This window comes from Nelumbo lutea, chromosome 8 (assembly GCF_056320005.1).
Source record: "Nelumbo lutea isolate HS-2025 chromosome 8, American lotus-T2T, whole genome shotgun sequence".
Classification (NCBI taxonomy): domain Eukaryota; kingdom Viridiplantae; phylum Streptophyta; class Magnoliopsida; order Proteales; family Nelumbonaceae; genus Nelumbo; species Nelumbo lutea.
Window position 1 is genome coordinate 14964323 of NC_142691.1, and position 20736 is coordinate 14985058.

Here is a 20736-nt window from a genome sequence, read left to right on the forward strand (position 1 = left end):
TATTAAAGTGAAAATTTCCTTAAAAAAAAAGAAAAAAGGGTGTGCAAACATAGGAAAAATGCCAACATCAGTGCACAACCAGGAAGCACACAAAGCGAAAACTAAATCACAAATTCAAAGACTACAGAGTAAACAGGACCCAGGACTCCAAGCGCAAGATTCTTGGCTTAGAGTTTAGCTTTGAGTCAATTGCAATTTCTATTATAGTGATGAACCGGTGATCCAATGAACAGAGAACAGTTTGAATTGAACCGGTAAACCCGAACGCACCTTGTGCCAATTGGTACATACAAAACCAAATTCATGGGTCATTGCTGCCCGTAGGGGTGTCGACTGGTTTTGGATTGGACCCCTCCAAATCAAACTCAATTTAGACATTTAGACGGATTGGACAAACCAATAACACATATTGAATTGAACCAGTCCAGACTTGGTCCAAAGTACTTAAGATTGGACCATCTGTTATGGATTTATATTGGATTGAGTTGGATTAATATCCAATCCATTGAGAGAAGAAAGTGTCATCAGACCAGGTTTGGGTTAGAAACAATCTAAATTAAAATCAGTTTGTTCAAAATATTCATTAAATTGGATTGGATCTAATGGACTCAAATTGGACCAGATCAGATTGGACCAAATCCGGTCCAATTGATAGAACCACCCTCTTACAAGGACACATTTGGTTATGCATAGATGTCAAAGAGTCGGAGATGGATCAAAAAAGACATAGGTTGACATAGCAAGAAATGATTTGAAGGCCTATAACCTAACCATGGGCATGGAACTGAATAGAAAGGAATGTCAAAACAGGATTCACTTACTGTGGTTTGGTCTGAGTTGGGCTACAAGATCACAATTCACTTCCTGTGCTTGGGAACATTTGGCTTCAGTCAGACAGGCTTAAACTGCATCCAGAAGTGTGCAAAATTTGGTCAATTGCTCCTCTTGATGAATTATGCCAACAGAACCCCAGAGGACAAGACACGTTCCCAGGTTGGATAAATGATTGAAATCACTACATCTATGCCTATAATAATGTATCCCATAAAAAATGAATGCTCATAAAACACAGATGATTTATCATCTTATTATCAGTGCCTCATGGCCATGAGAATCAAATCTACAATTTCATTGTTCTACATATAATGCACAGAAGGGTAGATTTCCTGCTTACACAAACTAAAATTGACAGGAGGAAGTTAAAAGCATATAGACAGAGTGTTAAAGCTTGCGCCATCATATTCCATACACATAATCATATGGGGATAGCAGAAATGCAACAAAGCTTTGCAGATCACGACAATATCAAGCGAAGGATCTCCCCTGAGTACTTGAACGATTTCTCCGTTTCTTCCAAACAATGGTTCTTCTCTTCTCTAGACCAGCTCTGGTGAAACCATAAACATTCATAAATGTATTGCATTAGAATTCTCTCTGACTTGTCCAGTTTGCTATTAAAAAAATTCTGAAGCATTATAACTAGAAACTTGCCTCAGCAACTTTGTTGAGTTTGTCTCTCACATTCTGCAAAAGCACGGATAATTCACCATCCCACTTATAGAACTCCAACTCTTTGTTATTAAGTATCTTCTCGGCCACCTAGAAAAAATGGATGAAAAAGAAAGTTAGCACAAGAACATAATCTTTCATCTAGTTAAAAGGCCAGTATTGATGCTAAAAGTTATTTTCTGAAATGGTACATTTACTTACAGAAAGATGAAAAAAGAACTATTGACAATGGCCCAAGAGAATTTTAAATGGGGAAGGAAGTGGGAGGGAGGGGGAAGACAATTATGGGAAAAAATTATTTTCCTTGTAGATGCAGCAATTGGATAGTTTTTCTGCCATATTGATGGGTGGTGACATGACAGATCCAAAACATTCAGCCTCATCAGACATTCCATTTACCTTTTGCTAACGTATAATAGCTATTAATTCCTTGAACTTTATTAATGGCATTGGTGAAGAAAAAGGGCTCCCTTTATGAAGTGGAAAAGGGTCACTGGGCTGAAACATTGCAAAAATAGAAAGTGGGAGCGGGGAGAAACAAGCAACCCATTTCGGAAAGCCATTTCAACTTCCATGTGTTCATGGGGAGGCATGCCTACATGTCTGCATGCTTGATACTTTTCTCTTGACTTACCTTTCTGCCAATCATCCTTCCCCCAGCAGAATGGGCAAAGTAGATATTGTAAAAGTGACAGAGGAAGGCTTGAGGATCCTTCTCTGATAAGTCTTCAAGATAATGAGCATAAGATACCCCAGGAGATGATGGTTCTGGAATGATATGGCCTTGCCCCTTGAACCACTCCAAATCCTTGGTTAATTTCTCGGACCTTTCCAAACCAGTATTTCTGAACTCGGCATCTGAAACAAAGCATCAAGAAGGCTTAGTTATGTGACAAATTGTTGAATCAAAAGGCTTAGAGACACAAGAAATATATGGTACTTAAATTTAACAAGTTTCAAGAACTGGAGTATCTTCTTGAAGAGATAAATTCCCTACATAGATCAGACGGCATCATTCACCCCCAGCCTTACCAGGTAAAGCAAGTTGCAACTTGTAAATGGAATTTTGTAGTTAATGGCGTGCTACCAATATTAATTTTTTTTAGAGACGTAGTTCACCTGAACCAAAGCTAATACTAGGTCATCCTTCTAAACTAGACAATTTATTGATGCAACCCAACTATAGCCATCTATTCTGCAGATCTCTAAAGTGTTAGGAAAAAATTGAGGTGGGGAGGGTGAATGTGGGATTCAATCCCAGGTTAGTAGGAACTACCTATTATGACCTTACCAGATGAGCCAGCTGCACCTTCACAATCAGGAAAATCATTCATGAAACCCAGGTAAAGATAACTTAATTTGGCACTTTCATTCCAAAAGTGTTTTGAACAACTGGAGTTCTAGGCAAATTAACTACTATCAAACTTGTGAGACCAAAATGAGTCAAGGAAATGTCCAATTACAACCCTTTGGATAAACTACCGATTGCTTATGCTAATATTTGACTAAATGTTCAGAAGCTGTACAAACAGGATAATTGCTAATCCCTTGATACTTAAACCTTGGAATCTACATGACAGCTTCTAGCTACATCATACATGCACGTGTATTTATGCCGCCATAGTTGTCAGTATCAAGAAAACAAACTACCAAAGATACCACATATTTGAATGAGCTTCTTTTACCAAATAATACAGAAACCTCTGACCTTATTGGCAAGCCTCACAATTATCTCCTTCAGGGCTCTATCATTTGCCTCCTCTAAGTCAATCGAAATCATGTGAAGATCCTTTCAGTTCTCTCTAAATTTCTGAATCAAGCAATGAACTTAAAAAGCTATGTTGAAATGGTTTCTAGGTGCACTCAAATTACCCATTGAACATTTACTCTCTCTCTCTCTCTCTCAGGGTTTCAAAATATGGAAATTAGCCATGAACATTGATGCAAAGCCTATATATTTCCTCCATTGTTTTACAATTGCCATGGAGCTTTCTCTGTTCACTTAACATTTCCTTTGTCCATGTGTTCTAACTGCACTCATGCATTTCCAATCCTTCATTGAAATATTAAATCCATTTAGTCTACACATATCAATGTATAAATTCCAGAGTTGAAAGAAACTGTAGTACTTAGACCCTTTGGCCTACCTGAAGCATCCATGCCAACATAACAGGGCATGAGTAGGGGTATGTTGTATGAGGTATGTGTTGGATCAGGTATACCAATTCATCAGGATTCGGAGAATGCATCTACAGAATAATTTCAACCAGTCTTCAATATGAGGGTTTCCATAAAAATCTATTGTTCTAATAATAAAATATCATTTCAGCTTCAGCTATAAGCTTTAAGGTTTGGAATCTGTAGACTGCCTCTTTTGCATTGCAACATCAGCTATTAGCACTGGACAGTTATTTTTCAAAGCTCTGGGGTAAGTGGATGCATGCCAGAATCGGTTGAGTCTTATTATTCAGAAGCTGGTATGTTCGTTCTCTCAGCAACTGAGGCAAGCTTTTTTGGGGAATTTGCCCCGCTGCAATAATTTGGGCCACCTGGGGTAAAAGAAATTCTTACATTTTTGAGAACAAAGACAAGCTCCAAATATGTCGTACCAATCATAAAACTATTTGAGGGAGTTTCATACAGCTTTTTTGTACGTGGGCTGATGTATCTATTTTCATTTTGCAATTCAATATCTTAAACAAAAACGTCATACAGAGAAGAGAAAGAAGTATGCAGGCAGTACACCGTACACGAGCTTTGAGGCCCAAGCATCAGCAAATGACCCTTCTGACCTTGTTATAACATCACAATCAAGAATAAAGACCGTAGCCACCATGGCCTAGACATATCTACCTTCCCCGCCAAGATCTTACTCCACAAGCCCTCAAAAACGTCCTGAACAAGTAAACACCTATTCTGTAATAAAAATTTGTTGTATAGGCCACAAGAAAGTTTAGACCATTTTGTAACACATCTACACTGAAAACACAGCAAAATTAATATAACTTATTGAAACAACTGCCACAACGAGCTACAAACTACCAGGAAAAGAGATTCAGCACTGATACGCTACAACAAGCTGCTCGCCATCAAATTCATTATTAATATAGCCACGATAAAATAATGTTTTTCCATATATTCAGATTCAATTATCTTCCTTTCTCTCTGTGCAATAAATGAAAAAAAAAAATCTAAACTCAAAATCCAAAAGTACCAAGCACCTATCAATGCGTAATAAAAAGAGAGGAGGACAAAATAGAGAAAAAAAGTATCTAATATTTGAAAACTGAAGAGAAATGAAAAGAAGAAGAGCAAAACAGGGATAGTTGCAAAAAAGGAAACGAAAGGAAGAATATTCCAATAAGCAATCCAACAGCTGGTCGAAACGTCTGTCATATGTTGACCTATGAAATACTAAAATTGCTAATGGACAACAACACCAGACCTCAATCCATTAACCATGACTTGAGCAAAACCCAGAACTCTAAATATATTTTATAAACAAGTGAAGTACATACAAAAGAATTCTGTAAAAGGCGCCAACAGGAATCGCAGTTAGCCCAAAACGATCTCTCTTAACACTCCAGACAAAACCCAGTTATGCAGTCAGATGTCAGAGCCAATCTAAAAGCATACACACTCAATACAGATTAATCGAAAATAAGAGATGGGTCACTCAGCAAATTCCAGGAAAACAGTTATACAGCTTACATGAAGGATATGCAGCCTTCTGTACGATGGACTCCAGCGTATCATAAACGAATTTGCTATCCACAAGAAACCTGAGATACCCTTCGATGGAAGGTGCCCATTTGGCTATGGGCTTACCCTCCGGCTCCTTCTCTCCTTCTTTTGCTTGATCCTTGGTATGCAATTTCATGGCGACAAACCGCATTTCCTCCACAAATCCCTTCGTCTCTCCCGGGTATCGTTTTTTCGGCTTCTCAGCCGTGGTTGCGGAAACAACAACACTCTTAAAGGGCATCTTTGCTCGCCCACGACCACAGCTCCTCCGACTTAGAACCTTGGATTGAAAAAAGGTGTTCTTGAGAGAAACAGGCGCGAAACTGGTCTGAACTCTCCCGGCTCTCAAATGGGTTTCATTCAAAAAGGGCTGAGATTGAGATATGCGTATTGCATAAGCCATGGGAGAGATTCGGATTAGGAGAGATATTCTGGGTGCTCACGAAATCAAATAAACAAAGACTTTTAGCTATCTATATGAGCAAGGAACAGAAACCAGAGAGAGAGAGGAGACGTGTTTGTCTTCAATGTCCAAGTTCACTTACTCTCTCAACTTGAAGACGAAGGGATAAACGAGAAATGAGAAATAAAGTATTCAGTGAACAGGCTTTCTCTTTGGATTTCTTCCCGATCTTCTGTTTAAACGTTGCAATCAACGCACTATTCTCTCTTATTTTTTTTTGCTTCACACTTTCCTCTCTTATTAGTCTGGATTATGATACAAAGTAATATCATAAATGATAAAACTCCTCGGTTCTCTGCTCGTTAGATTGGGATCTGCATAATATAATACCCATGATGACACGAGCCCCCCATGATTTTGTTCCATTTATTCAGTAAAATTCCATGTGGGCACTTATCGCATAGTGGCCTGTTTCTTTCTTCCCATGGTCTCGCTGGGTCCCACGGTACGGGCGGGGGAGAAGGGAGGGTCGTCATGGACCATCGGATAAGCGTAGGCCAAAATAATAATAAGTTGTCTCAACTGGACACCTGTCAGGAATGGTATAAATTTATTCTACGTGGCAGTCGGAAGACGACCCAATTCAAAGAAAGCCAGAGCATGACCATCCGTATTAAGTACGGACAGGTATACTGATCAATTATTTTGGCACTTATTATCTATATTATAAATTTAGTTAATTTTTTAGTTAACTAAATTAGGCCTATCCGTTGTTTTTCGAATTTTTATTTGATATTTTTAAAATAATTTTTATTTAATTTAAGAGATTTAAATCAAATTATATTTAAAAATAATAATTAGGGAGTAAGGCAACGGAGCAGGTTTTTGGAGGATTTGTAAATTCTAAAGCCTTATACCCATCTCAAAACTCAAAACTTGTAAGTTATAACAGCTTGGATTTTATCAATCCAAACCTTTCTTATACGTAAAAATGCAAAAAAGTCCCATCTTACTCTTCTTTTCCTTCATTAAAAGGTAAAGCAGGTTAGGTTTAAAATCAGTATCTGATTTTTTATTATTGTTTGTTATATTTAAATAGTAAATAAGTAAAATAATATGAATAAATAGCAAAATTTTTAATTATTTGATTAAGACGTGTAAAAAATACAATGTTTTCAAATTGTCATTTACCTGGCCTGACCAGCACAAGAACCGCTCAGACGGTTCTGTTTTACCCCAAACCTGATCCCTAAGCAAAAATGTTTGAATTGGTCAATGATTCATTGACCCAAGTGATTAAACTGTTAACTCATTTAACATGTTCAATAATCTTTTGCTGTTTTATATTTTAATTTTTTTGTTAAAATGGGTCGCCTATTTAAACAGTCAACCCAAAAGCTGGTGGTCATAACGGTTTTGATTTTAAATCGATTTTTAAAACATTAAAAAAACACATAAAATATCAATTATTATACACGTAAAATTCAAAACCCATTTCCACCCAAACAATATGCAAGTTGGGGAGTGTCAGCTTTAGCCTAATATGATAACCCTACCCATACCTGTACAACTTGTAAAATCCCAAAAGCCATCCCCACCCAAAATCCATCATTCAAGTGAAAAAGGCCACCCAATCAGGGCAGGTAGGGGTGGGGGTGGGTGCCCCATCGGGTAGAGTAAAAATTGCCACCCTAATAATAACCTATTTTATTGATCCTACATAATTTGAATTGGTTTTTTTTTATTTAGTAGAATTAATTACTATTAATCTTATTTAAAGTAGAAGTAACTACCATTTGAAGCTCGTTTTTTTTTTTTTTTTTTAATTTGAGAATGGTAGATAAATGTCTAAAGAAGAATGCTTCTATTTGAGTGGGAATAACCACTCTTTTGATACTCTTTTAAAAAAGTATGATAAGATCCTATTCAATTTTGAATATCAACAAATACCTATGACCTATCATCCATTTGCACCCTACCCCAAATAATAAAACCTTTTTCATGTTTCCATCAATACCACATATATAAAATTAAATCACCCGTTGATATAGGCATGTCAAATTGAATCACCTTTAATGTGCTCATATCAAATTAAATTGCCCCATGTTCACTTTTAGACACACACACGTACATGGACACACATAGGGGTGCTAAGGGATTAGTTTAGAGTTGGACCTTGTCCAAATCAAAATCAATTTGGATGGATTGAACAGACCAATAAGACATATTGAATTGGACCAGTCCAGACTTAGGTCCAAAGTATTTATTGGATTGGATTGGACATTGTCTATCCATAATGGTTTTATATTGGTTTGGGCCAAATTGAACCAATATCCAATCCATTGATAGAAGATAAAAATGCAGATGTCAATGGACTAGATCTAGGTTGGAACCAATCTAAAATAAAACCAATTTGAAGAGATTAGATGGTCCAGACATCAAATTGTATCAGTCCAAAGTATTTATCATATTGGATTGGACCTGGTCCATCTGAAATGGACTCATATTGAACCGGATCAAATTGGACCAAACCCAACCCCATTAACACCCTATATGTCGATAGATATATAGATAGATATAACACTTTTAAGTAGGGATGATCATGTATGACCTTCTTGCCCTGCCCAGGTCACTCTAGCCCGGGCATCTATCAAGGCCTAGGTCCAGCCAGCCAGAAATTGTTTATGTATACAATATACATAGTGGATATTTTATACATTTGGTTTAAAACCTTACATATGTGTATACATACATGTTATAATACATTAACAAATATATCATAAAACTTTAGATATATTTTTGTTGCAATTTTGATTATAAAATAAATTAAAAATTTAATTTGTAAACATATATATATATATATATATATATATATATATATATAAATACTAGTGTTCAGAGAATTAGACTGGAGGTAGAACCATTTTTCCCTGAGTCATGGATCACTAGTTCAATCAAATGGGTTGAATTAATCAGCACATATATGTATATATGTGTGTAATATGCATACTAATATTAATTATATACTTATATTGAAAATAATTAATGATTTTTGCATATAACATTAATAATATATTTTATTTTAGTTTTAAACTTTTATACTAAAAATTAGGATTTGGAGCAAAAAAAAAAACTTTTTTGGCAAAAATAGTGAGGCAAGGCGCCTTCAGTCCTTGGGATACATAGATCAAGAAAAAGTACTCAAATAGAAGAGATCACTCCAATTGTATAATCAAGTGTAAAGTAGGATAAAGTTAAAAAATGAATAAAAACCAGCCATTCTTTATCACCTCTTGATTTTTAGGACATGATCAAACTAGAAAATGGATTGATCCCTTAAGCAATAACCACCATTTAGAGTTTGAGGAATGGGCACGTGAAATCATTGTCAACAATGGGATTACAGAAAAATCTAGTCCAATAGAGAAGCTATCATGATTAGAGAAACAACAAACATTTGAACCCATTTGTATTTCACAACCAGATAAGATAACTGAGAATCTGCACTCTAGGCAATCATCAGGGGTTTAAGGAAGTTACTTTCAGTTGGAATTTCACGAGCTATTCTCTTTTCAGATGCTTTAATTGTTCTTGGTAAGATCAAAGGAACCATGGGAGTGAACAAGCCCTTTTATATTCAGTATCTCATCTCTTTTATTTATTTTTTTTTTTTAAGAATTAAGACCCCATTTGGTTCACTGGAATAAGGGTTTGAAATCGGATTCCGATTCCAACTGTTTGGTTAGGTGGAATTGGAATCCCATTAATGGAATGGCCTTTTCCTATTTGAGGGAATGACTATTCCCTCCCCCTCTCTTTGGAATGAAATCCCATTTCTACTGATTTCAATTCCCATTTCTGTCTGAATCAAACAGATTATGGGAATAGATCATTCCAGTTGTGGTTCCAATCCTGATTCTAACTGTGAACCAAATAGATCCTAAAATCGTTTACGTAAATAGAACTGATTATGTAAAAAATTGCACGTATAATGGCTAGATTTGCTGGATGTAAGCGATCTTTTGTATCTTTTGTTGTTATACCCCCTTTAAGTTCTCATTCTTTTTGTTGTACAAGGGGACTGTTGATGTCCTTAATGTTTTGAGTGGATCCTTTACATCACAACCCTGCATTTGGAGCATCTTCTCATGAATGATAAAATCAAATCAAATATTAAAGATGTTCTCAATATATGTTCAAAATACTATGAGGTTGGCTGAGAATCCGGATTTGTACCCTGATGGGAAGGCCTAATCAAGTCAACAGGGATTAGAGTGAGTTGAAAAAGAAGGGAGACCCGATCTTTATTAAGAAACCCAAGTGGTGTTAAATAAGACAGAGACCACAGTAAAACTAGTGGAAGAAGAAGAACAAGAAACCTGAATAATTGTGTATAAATCCATGCAAGTTGCAACCAAAACCGTACAAGGCACGCCCACTGCTCCAGCTGAGCAACCCAATGGAGTGAAGAAATGGGTAAACACCAATACCAGACCGGATTCCCAAATCCCACGTTAACAAGAGATCGGTAATGGAATATGGACCGCCTGATTTAAGTATATTAATATTTATTCCTGAAAGTGAGTGGCGCTACAATTCGACCGACCAGTCCAGACATCCAATCAATTCGTCTCTGTGATCCCATCAATTTCTTTCTTTCTTGTTTTTTTATTTTTATTTTTATTTTTTCCTTACATTTTTTTCGCCACTGATGAAAGTGATGGTCTCATCCAAGTTGGTGGGAATGATGCTTTCATTGAGGTTGAAAATAAAAATAAAAAAGCAGAAAAAAAGTCTTGCCTTCAATTTGAAATAAACATTCCACCGTCTATGACTATCTGTACAAAATAAGTTAAAATAAAATATTTCAGTTTGGAATATTTTAAAGACAATGGCGACGTTCAATGATGGAAAAAAAGAGACGCTAATACATTCAAAGGGGCATTCCGAGAATTGAACTCGGCACCTTTGGCACCCTAGGCGAGAATCATACCACTAGGCCAAAAACGCTTGCTTGGCGAAAATTAACTATTATTAATAATGAAATAAAAATTGTCCAAGAAGAAACAGTGCCCACAATCGATAAAGGAAATAGAAGTTGCAAAATATATTACGATATTTAGATTTACTATATTCAATACTTTAATCATGAAAAAATCCGTTTCAATTTAGAAGATTCTCCCAAAATCATCTCAAGTTGTTCAGCCAAACAGGCCACTTTAGCCAGAACATATATGTGCTTTATTGAGGATCAGCATGAGACTATTTTCCTCTTCTTTTTCTCTAGGAAAATATGTGATACAAAGAATGCCTATTTTATCTATAACCATTAGTACGTTTGGCTACTCAGAAAAATAAATAAGCACTTTCTAAAGTAATATCAGTGTATTTGAAGAAGCATGAATCAGTATTTTGAGGGCCGGATCAAGCCGGCCATATTTTGTCCCTAATTCCACTTTGATAGCAACCATATCCACATACAAGATTTCCGACTACCCATTTCCTTTGAGGTTTATACTTGACACCGGGGATTTGTAATTAAGAATCTGATTGCAGATTAGGTTATATCTGTGTTGAGTTACATTCTTTGCGATATTATCAACGAATTTTGATCAATAGAGTGGTAAAGGAATCAAGGATGTTATGATGATTGCAGAGAATTGCATAATTACCATAATAGAATCTATGTTATTACTTTGGAAGCATTTGTCATCTTGTGCAATAGTAGAGTGAGTTAGTTCAGGTTTGAGGCCAACCCAATTTACAGACTCAAGCTGTGGCCCAGCCCAGCCTGAGTGCTTATTGGGAGCCCAAAAAGAAAGAAAGCCCAAGTGCCCGACTGGTACAAAAGCTCAGGTTTAGGTCAATTGGTTGAAGTTGGCAGGTCCCAAGTGAAAATAATCTTACAAGGTGCCATGCATGAGACAGATCAAAAAGGTTCTCATCTACCAAGTGAAAGAACAGAAGAATACTCAGCACATTCTTTCTCTATTGAAATTTTTATCTAGTAAATATGGCTTAAAATTGGGATAAAATCTTTTCACCCATGTCTCCATTCCCATTCAAGTTTCAACTATATATAATCAGTAAGCTTGAGCTAAACTTCTACTGATACATAGTATTCTTTACATTCTAAGCAAAGACTCAACACCCAGAAGGCTACTCTTTTAACACCATTTCATAGCTTTTACTTGGATCAGTTGAACTTGGAGCAAGTTTTCCTGATCTCTCCTTGGGTTCCAGTCTTCACTTCGATGCTACTCATCTTGATCATAGCTTTCGGAAACTCAAAATCAAATCTCAACCCCAGCAATCCTCTTATGTTCCCTGCATACTTTTGCACGATGGTACGTGTTGCAGCATCCCCCCAAAGCCTCTGGTCCGACTCTAGTACTCCATTGCCATCCTGCACGTTCTTGAAGAAACTAACGTCGAATTTGGTCTGGCTGTCTTTGTCCAGTGCTACACGCTTGGAGCCATCGCCGTTCTGGGGACACAAGGCTTGTAGTTGCGCTAAGAATGCCTGGTTTATGGTTGGGTCTGCATTGCCGGTCGCCGTGAAATTGTACAGACGGTACCGGAAAAACAAACAATCAGTTTGTCCAATTGTATGTCCTCCTGTGCATATAGATTATATATCAATTAACGTGGTACGTACACATAAAAGGATTGACAGAGAGAGAGAGAGAGGGAGAGTTGTACCAACTAGAGTGACAAGATCATGATCGTCTAAGCCTTTAGTAGCAAACTTCTGCCTCTGGGTAGCAATGGGATCGGCCGGAGATGGTAAATTGGCAGCTTCAGATGAAGAAGAGATCCTACCATCTCTTCTTCCCGTCGGTACTGACCAACTTGGACCATCGCTCTACATATGTAACAAGAACAACCCTTTAATTAGCAATTTCTATAGGGGTAGAATCTCTTGACCAGAGAGAGAGAGAGACGAGTTGCTGTTTTACCAAGTCGACAGCATCACGAGCAGCTAACGCCAGTATATCAGCGCAGGAGACCACATCAGGGCACAGGGCCTCCAGTTGTGTCTTTGCATCATCAATGACTTCAAAGCCTCTCAACCCCAGATTTGGCAATGCGTTCCTCTCTGCAGAAGCCCCCGTGATCAAAACTGATCCATCGCAGCCCTGTGCAAAGCATACATCATTTAATTAATTCGTATAGCTTTAGCCTTAGCATATTATATATAACATCTACACTTGTAGGTTGGACCGGCTAATTATCAGTGCTTGCCCTGCAGTTGGTCCAACCAGATAGAACCATCTGCCCCACTGCCACTGACTGGGTCAATCTCAAAAGTTTAGTGTGTGAATATTCATGGTTTAAGTGCATGAAAACAATAATCAACTTACTATATATTCCTCCCCAATGGCAAGTAGAGAGAGAGAGAGAGAGAACCTGAACAAAACAATCATGGAAGTGTAGCCTTAGCAAGCCAGCTGCAGTGGTGGGATCCCTGTTAAAATGTGTTTCAACAGTGGACCTAACTATGGCCTCAGCCCTTGGGCAAGTGGAAGAATAAAAGTCTGCTTTCAAGCCTCCTTGGCCTTGGGCTGACAAACCCATAAACAAAATCGTTACAGAAACCAAAACGATGAGTGTCATTTGCTCTAATTACGTACTTGCAGCTTTTCTCTCTTTGAGTCTTGGCCTGATACCTCATTACCAACAACTCTATCGATCTAGTATTTATACTGATCAGCTTGCTTGGTCACTTAACCTCCTTTATCTTCTTTATTTCATTCAATATTGGTCTCGTCACCTTCCCCTTGTAACTAGTGGAGACGTGTGGGCCATTTGTTGATGGTATATAGTGATCCTTCTTTTGACTTCGTTGTTATAGATTGAAGAGTTGGAGTTGGATCTCCCTCTTAGTAGAGTCTTAATTTCAAGAGATCATTTATATATTGGTGGCCTCTCTCACCCTTTATCTTTTGATTTCCATAGCTTTGTTCCTTCATATATACGCGTAAAGGGTCCAGTTTTTCTATCTTTTCTATGCTGTGTTCATACCAACTTTAACTTCATGAACTCGCAGAGGAGTTTATGATGACACGCATGCAGATATTAGATCAGGAAATAGCTAAAGCTTGAGAGTTGAGAATACTACTTCCAATATGAATTCAAGCTGTGAGCTTTGTTGGTCATGGCACCACAGCCAGACAGCTCGCATTCTCATTGTTGAACTCTTATTTGTTTGATAAAGCCTCTCTGCTTTAACAAGGCACAATTCAATAAATTCACACAGATCAACCAGATATATACATGGAGACAAATACCTAACTCGATCTTGTTTGAGAAAACAAATCCCCATCAACTTTTGAGCGGAAAAGAAAGAAGATCCTCATCAAAACTGATTGGGTGATCAATGAATTTCGACAGTACTGAGAGGTCACAAGCAATTAAACAAACACATATAATATGGAGTTGGTTAAAGCAAAGTGCATTAGTTCACTGTCCATTCTAACAAGTTGACACCAAGCCGGCCGGTCTAGAGTCACTAGACCCTGTTCATGGGCCGGTTGGGGTTTTGCCAAAATTTGAATGGACCCGGCTCAAAGCCCACCCAAAACAATGTAAAATGTTCATGGGCAAAAATTTTATGGCAGCTGCTTTGGGTGGGCTTTGTCAATTATATCTCTCTTGTCCCTATCCAATTGTGCACCTATTTATTTGAAAGACAAGAACTTTTTCCACAACCCAATACCTGAAAATCCTCCATCCCCTAATCTTCTCTTTTGTTCGCTACACAGTATGAATTACGAACCACAACAGAGAACAGGGGATATAGGCATAAAATAACCAAGATCTCAAGCCACCACTCTGGACAGCTCTGCCAAGGTCAGCAATAGGTCCAATACTTTCACAGAGAACAACAATTTGCAGCAATAATTCAATGAAAAAGAGAACAAAAAACTCGAACAACATTTCTTATTGAGTCCCACTTCAATAGCACTCAATTTGCAATAACTCATTAACCAAACACTGAAAATTATAACAACCAGGAGAGAAAAATATAATCTCAGAAATTATCTTAACAAAGAACAGGAAAAGCAAACCTCTTCTGCTCTGATTACCCTGTCATATGTCAAATATTACTAAAGAAACCTCAAGGAGACAAGAAAAAATAGAAAATGTCAGCCTTTTGTTACCAAAAAATATTGGCATATCATGGTGAAAATTTTCTTCACTTGTGCTGTTTAGATTAATCTCATTTTAGTGAAAATTTAGGTTTCAAGTACATGACAACAACATATGAAAAATGTCAGGTGGATTTATTTTTGACAAAATTTCAAAATATTTTCCCTTAGCTCTATTTGTTTGATCTGAATCAAATACAAATTTTACACTCGGTTCAGAGTTGCATACGTTTATTGTAAATTGTAACCATGATTTGCACTTCTATCTGATGCAAAATTTGCATTTTTTCTGTCAAATTTGTACTCATTTGAAGTGAAAATTTTGCATCCTCCTACCTAAATTTTCTCTCATATAAAATGGAGATCACATTGTTTTACTCCTTATTTTAATCCTCCCAAACAAAAACCTTCCTCTACTTTCAATATCATTAAAGTAAAATAGGGTACCACATCGTTCTATTTTCCATTTTATTCCAGACACAAAAAAAAAGTCTAACTTGAGACGAAATTAAACAAGAATTTACATTCTCATGTTTGGGATTCATCAAAATTTCGGGTATAGTATTAAAACAATAAAATCAATAATATATAACATATTAGCAAAATAATTATAATATATAAAACTTTCACCCAAAATTCTGAAATTTTAAATCTTCCAAATCAAATATCAAAATGGCTAATTTTTCAGATGGAGAAAAAATTGGGATGCTTTATTAGGGCTAACAATTTTATGAGATAAAAAATAGAAGAAATATTTAGGGAGAAACAATTAAGAATGTTTTTGTTTTTTTGGGTAAATACAGTTAATCTCTGCATTAGCTTCAACGACATCTACCTTAGTTCGCATAGTTTAAAATTTAACATCTTCCAATTTAAGATTTAGGCTCCATTCACTTTTCGCTAAGTTATTTACCTTGGTAGGTGCATTTACCCATGTTCTTTTATTTCTCATGTAAATAAATGAATAACTATTTTAGCCATAAAAATCCATTATTAAAAGGGGCATTTTTGTCCCATCCAAGTGTTGGCAAATTCTCCCATGTGGGAAAGTAATTTAACCACCTGGGAGATTGGTATCACTTACCCAAGAAAATAAAATTTTCCTATTCCCCACATAAATATGAAAAAAGAACATAGGTTTTTTGGACCTACTTTCCCGCTTTTAAAATAAAAAAAAAGAACGCCCTCTTAATATTATATTCCAACCAAAGTTCAAAAATTGTCAAGTATTTTTATGCATGTTACGCATCGGCTGAAGCTTTGGAGGTTTGACTTATTATGGTGGTAGACAGGCCTAAGGCCCACCCCTGCCCTGACCTATTTTTGAAAAACAAAAAGAAGAACTAAGGCTATGCTTGGTTTGAAGGAAAAAGTAAGGAAAGGATGGGAATAAAGACAGGAAAATCAACACAAGGTTTGTATAGGTTTCCCTACATTTTTCTTCGAACCAAACATAGCTTAAAAGAAATGATGGATGCAAGATTCTAAATACTGATATACAGTTTGCGTAGTATAGGACCTGAATATATTAATACTTTGGACCTCGATTGCAATTAATTACAAATATAGTTATTTACCTTATAGTGTGCTTGCTACAGTATATTTCAGTGCATTTATATATCTCCCGTATTTGTTAGGGGGAGATATTCCTAATACACGGTTAGGATATGTTGTAGAGTATGCTATGTGGGAGCCAATCCCATCCTGAATGTGACATGAGGCAAACCTTTTGAGTTAGGCTGTTGACTGAGATGCCAAATGAAAGATTCCGATTTTACCTAATGTTTCAGTAGGTTATCAATTCATCATATCATTTATCTTAGGTTTGAGAGCACATCTACACCAATCTGCAACCATGGTCGCAGCACTCCCTTGTGACCCCAATGAAACACGAACAGGTCATCAGGTGAATGGCTTTTAATTTCCATTGCTATCGTGCCCATGTTTCATTCGGGGGTCGCAGGGAGTAGTGAGACCACGATTGCAGCAGATGTGAATTCGTCCGAAAGCCGAGTAGTGACTAAGTGAATGGGATAACCCTTACCCTATAGAAAGGCCAGCATTTTAGACTTTTAGTTGAAGACAATTTATAGGTTGGATTGACCATGCATGTCTTCATGCTGCTAAATATGCTACACATTGCAACAGTAGACCACCAGAGTTTAGTTTAGTCCTGCCAATTCAATTGATTCAAGTTTTGTTACTATCCAATTTTGGATATTTAATACACCTGAGAGTCCAGTCGCGCCAGACTTCCGATTGGCTTGGGGAATCGTTAAACCATGACCACAACCAATGCAGGGCATCCAGAAAACAGCTTTATGAATTTTAGAACTGCTTGCTGAGTTGTTCATGTATACAAATGCCAAATCTCACACAGAAATTATCTACTATTGAAGTTTAGTCGAGTTGTAATTTGAACATTTACAGCAGCTCTGTGTTAGCACCTAATACATGTAACCAGACGTATTACAGGTAAAGAAAAGGGGAAAAAAGCCCAATTAGCAATTGAGATACTTCCCTCACCCAAGCAAATTTAAAGAAAAAAAGTAAGAAAAGCATATCCATCCCCTAGTTTTTCCCTCTATTCGCGGCTATTTCGCAGCTTGCTCCAAAACAGGAATTTTTTTCCAGGTTTCCTCGAATCCATTATTTTGCAATGGCGGCAACGAGAACACACTTACAGTAGAACTTCCACTTCTAATCTCCTTCAAGATCCGAAGGGCTGAAATGCTGCTCTTCATGTACAAGCTCTCCATATACTCAATCTCTGCAAGTTCCTTGGGTCCTAAAAGCAGCTTGCCTTTCTGGGTTTCAGCTGGCTTTGAGTCATAATCTTCAACCACATCAGTACCTTCACTTGGTACAGATGGCTCATTCTTGGGGAAGAGGTGATCCAGCATTATCTCGCATTCTTTCACCAGCTTGTAAAGCAAGTCTGTGGTGAAGAATGGCTGTTGCAAGACTTTCTGGATGAAGGGCAATCGGATAAGAGCACCAGTTCTCTTGTCGTACTTCTTGAGGATCTTTACCAATCCTGTTTTATACAAATTAAAACAAAACTCGTGAATATGGATGTTAAATCAAAGTAAAGCCCTCTGCATATAACATTTTATATCTCATAACATTCCAAACCCAAAGTTCAGGATCAGGCACGAAAGTAAATTGTTCTACTATTTGAGATCCATGTCAAAACCGAATTGGAATAGTATCTGGATCATGATTCAATCCATGATAGCCTACAATCCACAAAGTTCCAATTCTTATTCTTAGCCCACTGAAAAGGATGGGAGATTGAAGACATTATTGTAAATTCACGTGATGACAATCACAGAATACCCACCACGTGTGTGCACTATCTTTAACACCCTGAGGTCTCAACATACCACTTGTATCCCCTAAAATATTCTCCATCGTGGTGGTAATGTTTTTTTTTTTTGAGAAATTTTTATTGTCTCCTATGTCCATTTATTGCACGTTGAGCCAAGCATCAGCCCTTGTATGTATCATAGTGGAAAGTTAGTGCTACAACATAGCCAATGATCAGCTTTGGTATACGACAGTTAGGGGGCGTTTGGTTTTTCTTTCTGATTTACGTGCATATATGTAGTCTGAAGCCAAGACTTAACTCCATGAGAATCTACTAATAACATTGTATTGGTCGATTCAATTGCTAAAAGCCGACCTACATAGAACAAGTATTCATAGAAGTAGGGAATCTATTGATCACTTTTGACTATTCATTTAGTTTCAGTTGGCCATCGAATTGAGTACCTTAAATCACTAAATAAAATACTTGTAGCAAAGGATTCGACCCGAGGGAAATTTTCTCTGCGGCAAAGGATGTGAAGGAGATGGGACCCATCTCATAGTTGTTACCTCTATTCCCTACGCCTCTTGTTTTTTCTTTTAATTCACACCTCATGTTTGGAACCCACTCGTAACCAATAATTTTTCCCCTAATAATAATAACTCTAGGTCTACCCTCACAAGGAAAGTGTTAAAAGGAAGAGAAAAGAAAAAGTCTCCACGACTCCGGAAAGTGTTAAAAAAAAGAAAATTATATTCTATTCTAGCAGATAAAAGAAAGTTCCACTTGTCTTCAGTCATCATCTATCTGTTAAAATGGTCTCTACACGCATATATGCAAGTGGTTGTCATACAGGGTGAGGGTCTCAGTTGTTGGACCATTTCAGAAACCTATCATGAGTCATGAAGTTCCACTAATCCATGCCACAATCTATAAAGACAAAAGGCCGTAATTTATACTCATGGTTAGGGGTATCTTTGTCCATACGAAGAAAGAAGGGATTTGTGTAGTTCAGGGCGCTGTAATTTATACTCATGGTTAGGGGTATCTTTGTCCATACGAAGAAAGAAGGGATTTGTGTAGTTCAGGGCGCTGTAATTTGTGTAATTTGTGTAGTTCAGGGCGCTGTAAAGACAAAAAGCCACAATTTACTCATGTTGAGCAATCTCTTACCGGTGTAGTTCAGGGCGCTGTAATTCTCCAACAAGACCATCTCGCCGTGGAAATCAACGATCTCCTTGCGTACTTTAATCATCTCTTCATTCGAATCCTTTGCCTTTCCTACTCTATCCTGCAACTCCTGCAAACAACAAACAAATCCAAAAATCTGTCAAGTCCACTATCGGCTAACATGCTGCATCGTTTACAGAGTAATCGTTAAATCCCCGAGAGGGAGAGAGATTTGGTTCAGGTAATTTAACGTTCATGATGCGCTACGGTGAAGACAAATTGGAGCATAGAACGATAAATAAAAACATTTTCAAAACAATTTCCAGAATAGTAATAAACAACAACTTGATAATCTCTTAAATTTTGCATATAAGGGGGAAGGGAGGGGGGAGGGGGTAAGAGACAGAAAAAGTACCTTTAATCTAATAATGTATTCTTCCTCCTTCTCAACGAAAAATGAATTAAACTTCTCGAGCTCGTCTTCTAGCAAATAGATGAAATCCCTCTCCTCTTTAGTCATCACGCTCGCTTCCTTCTCTCCAGCATCGGTAGAATCCACGGCTGTAAATTTCTGCCGCTTACTACTCTTCTCACCACCTTTCGGATCAATTAGCTTCAGACGCTTCTTCAATTCCTTGTACGAAAGAAACTTATCTCTCCACTCAGGCAACGTCTCCTCGATCTGATTGCTCAGGCTCTTCCCGAACTTCATCTCTCTCCTACTTCTCCTTCCGCGTTATTTCCAGTAAATACAGAGAATGTGCCGAATTGGATCAGCTCCCGGCGAAAAGCTGACGGAACCTTTCAGAAGAATGGACGACTATCGGACGGCGATAATGGAGGGGAGGGAGAGCGGGGGGAGGAGGAGGGAGTCATATAAGAGATTGATCAGAATATTCGGCGCGAATATCCCATCATTCGTAAAGACGAAAAAGAGGATATTTCGGGTTTTATTCCATTCGGTGTGACCGCTGGAGTTGGGTTGAGTCATGAGTGAACTTCTTTACTATATGCGCCTTCGGACTAGCCACGTGGCAAGTCTTTTTTTTTGTTGGCTCGAACCCGAGCCGCTGGCTCGTGGGTGACAGAGAAAAATGTTGAGAAAGCAAGAAGCTGTGTGAGGGATTTTATACACGTATAAAACAACAAGGCTGGAAGCCCACGGGAAACATGAATCGGTTGGCTAGTAGTTGCAAAAGGACAAAGGGCCCCACTAGGTAGATGGAAATCTAGACGGTTCATTTGATATGATCTGCTGTATTACTTTCGTCCGCAAAGGAAGGCATCTGTGAGATATTCTGTGATCTATTACAAGTTGGGTTATTTATTTATTTATTTCAAATGATAAATAAATAAATAAATAATTATCCGTGTTGCCCGCTTCATTAACCAGAAAGTGGTGTTTGGAAGCGTGATTATCTGGTAGGGCAGACTGTCTCGGTCCACAC

General features: G+C 37.5%; 3 protein-coding genes across 3 annotated transcripts; all 3 read right to left on the reverse strand.

Annotated features, from left to right (window-relative positions):
* Positions 1–1056: 1056 nt before the first annotated feature.
* LOC148842933 (heme oxygenase 1, chloroplastic-like) lies at positions 1057–6005 on the reverse strand. The gene is made up of 4 exons (XM_088957822.1): positions 5221–6005; positions 2144–2367; positions 1492–1599; positions 1057–1387 (listed from the first exon to the last, which is right to left on the reverse strand). The coding sequence occupies exons 1-4, from the start codon at positions 5654–5656 to the stop codon at positions 1295–1297; spliced, it is 861 nt and encodes a 286-aa protein (XP_088813948.1). The 5' UTR covers positions 5657–6005; the 3' UTR covers positions 1057–1294.
* A 5631-nt stretch (positions 6006–11636) lies between these two features.
* LOC148842934 (peroxidase superfamily protein) lies at positions 11637–13340 on the reverse strand. Its single transcript, XM_088959697.1, has 4 exons — positions 13067–13340; positions 12616–12795; positions 12359–12521; positions 11637–12274 (listed from the first exon to the last, which is right to left on the reverse strand). Exons 1-4 carry the CDS (start codon positions 13271–13273, stop codon positions 11853–11855), a joined length of 972 nt encoding a protein of 323 aa, XP_088815823.1. The 5' UTR covers positions 13274–13340; the 3' UTR covers positions 11637–11852.
* A 3840-nt stretch (positions 13341–17180) lies between these two features.
* On the reverse strand, positions 17181–20267 carry LOC148842935 (SPX domain-containing protein 1-like). Its single transcript, XM_088958846.1, has 3 exons — positions 19704–20267; positions 19292–19418; positions 17181–17845 (listed from the first exon to the last, which is right to left on the reverse strand). The coding sequence occupies exons 1-3, from the start codon at positions 19998–20000 to the stop codon at positions 17403–17405; spliced, it is 867 nt and encodes a 288-aa protein (XP_088814972.1). The 5' UTR covers positions 20001–20267; the 3' UTR covers positions 17181–17402.
* Between the last annotated feature and the right edge of the window lie 469 nt (positions 20268–20736).

Excerpts from the sequence above, each read along its gene's own strand:
- LOC148842935 (XM_088958846.1), bottom strand. The coding sequence starts at position 20,000 with ATGAAGTTCGGGAAGAGCCTGAGCAATCAGATCGAGGAGACGTTGCCT. Across the intron at positions 19,419-19,703 it reads AATACATTATTAGATTAAAG|GAGTTGCAGGATAGAGTAGG; the intron begins GTACTTTTTCTG and ends TGTTGTTTGCAG. Across the intron at positions 17,846-19,291 it reads CAGCGCCCTGAACTACACCG|GATTGGTAAAGATCCTCAAG; the intron begins GTAAGAGATTGC and ends TGTATAAAACAG.
- LOC148842934 (XM_088959697.1), bottom strand. The coding sequence starts at position 13,273 with ATGACACTCATCGTTTTGGTTTCTGTAACGATTTTGTTTATGGGTTTG. Across the intron at positions 12,796-13,066 it reads TCCATGATTGTTTTGTTCAG|GGCTGCGATGGATCAGTTTT; the intron begins GTTCTCTCTCTC and ends TGCTTTGCACAG. Across the intron at positions 12,522-12,615 it reads CTCGTGATGCTGTCGACTTG|AGCGATGGTCCAAGTTGGTC; the intron begins GTAAAACAGCAA and ends TTACATATGTAG.
- LOC148842933 (XM_088957822.1), bottom strand. The coding sequence starts at position 5,656 with ATGGCTTATGCAATACGCATATCTCAATCTCAGCCCTTTTTGAATGAA. Across the intron at positions 2,368-5,220 it reads GAAGGCTGCATATCCTTCAT|ATGCCGAGTTCAGAAATACT; the intron begins GTAAGCTGTATA and ends GCTTTGTTTCAG. Across the intron at positions 1,388-1,491 it reads AACTCAACAAAGTTGCTGAG|AGCTGGTCTAGAGAAGAGAA; the intron begins GCAAGTTTCTAG and ends TGGTTTCACCAG.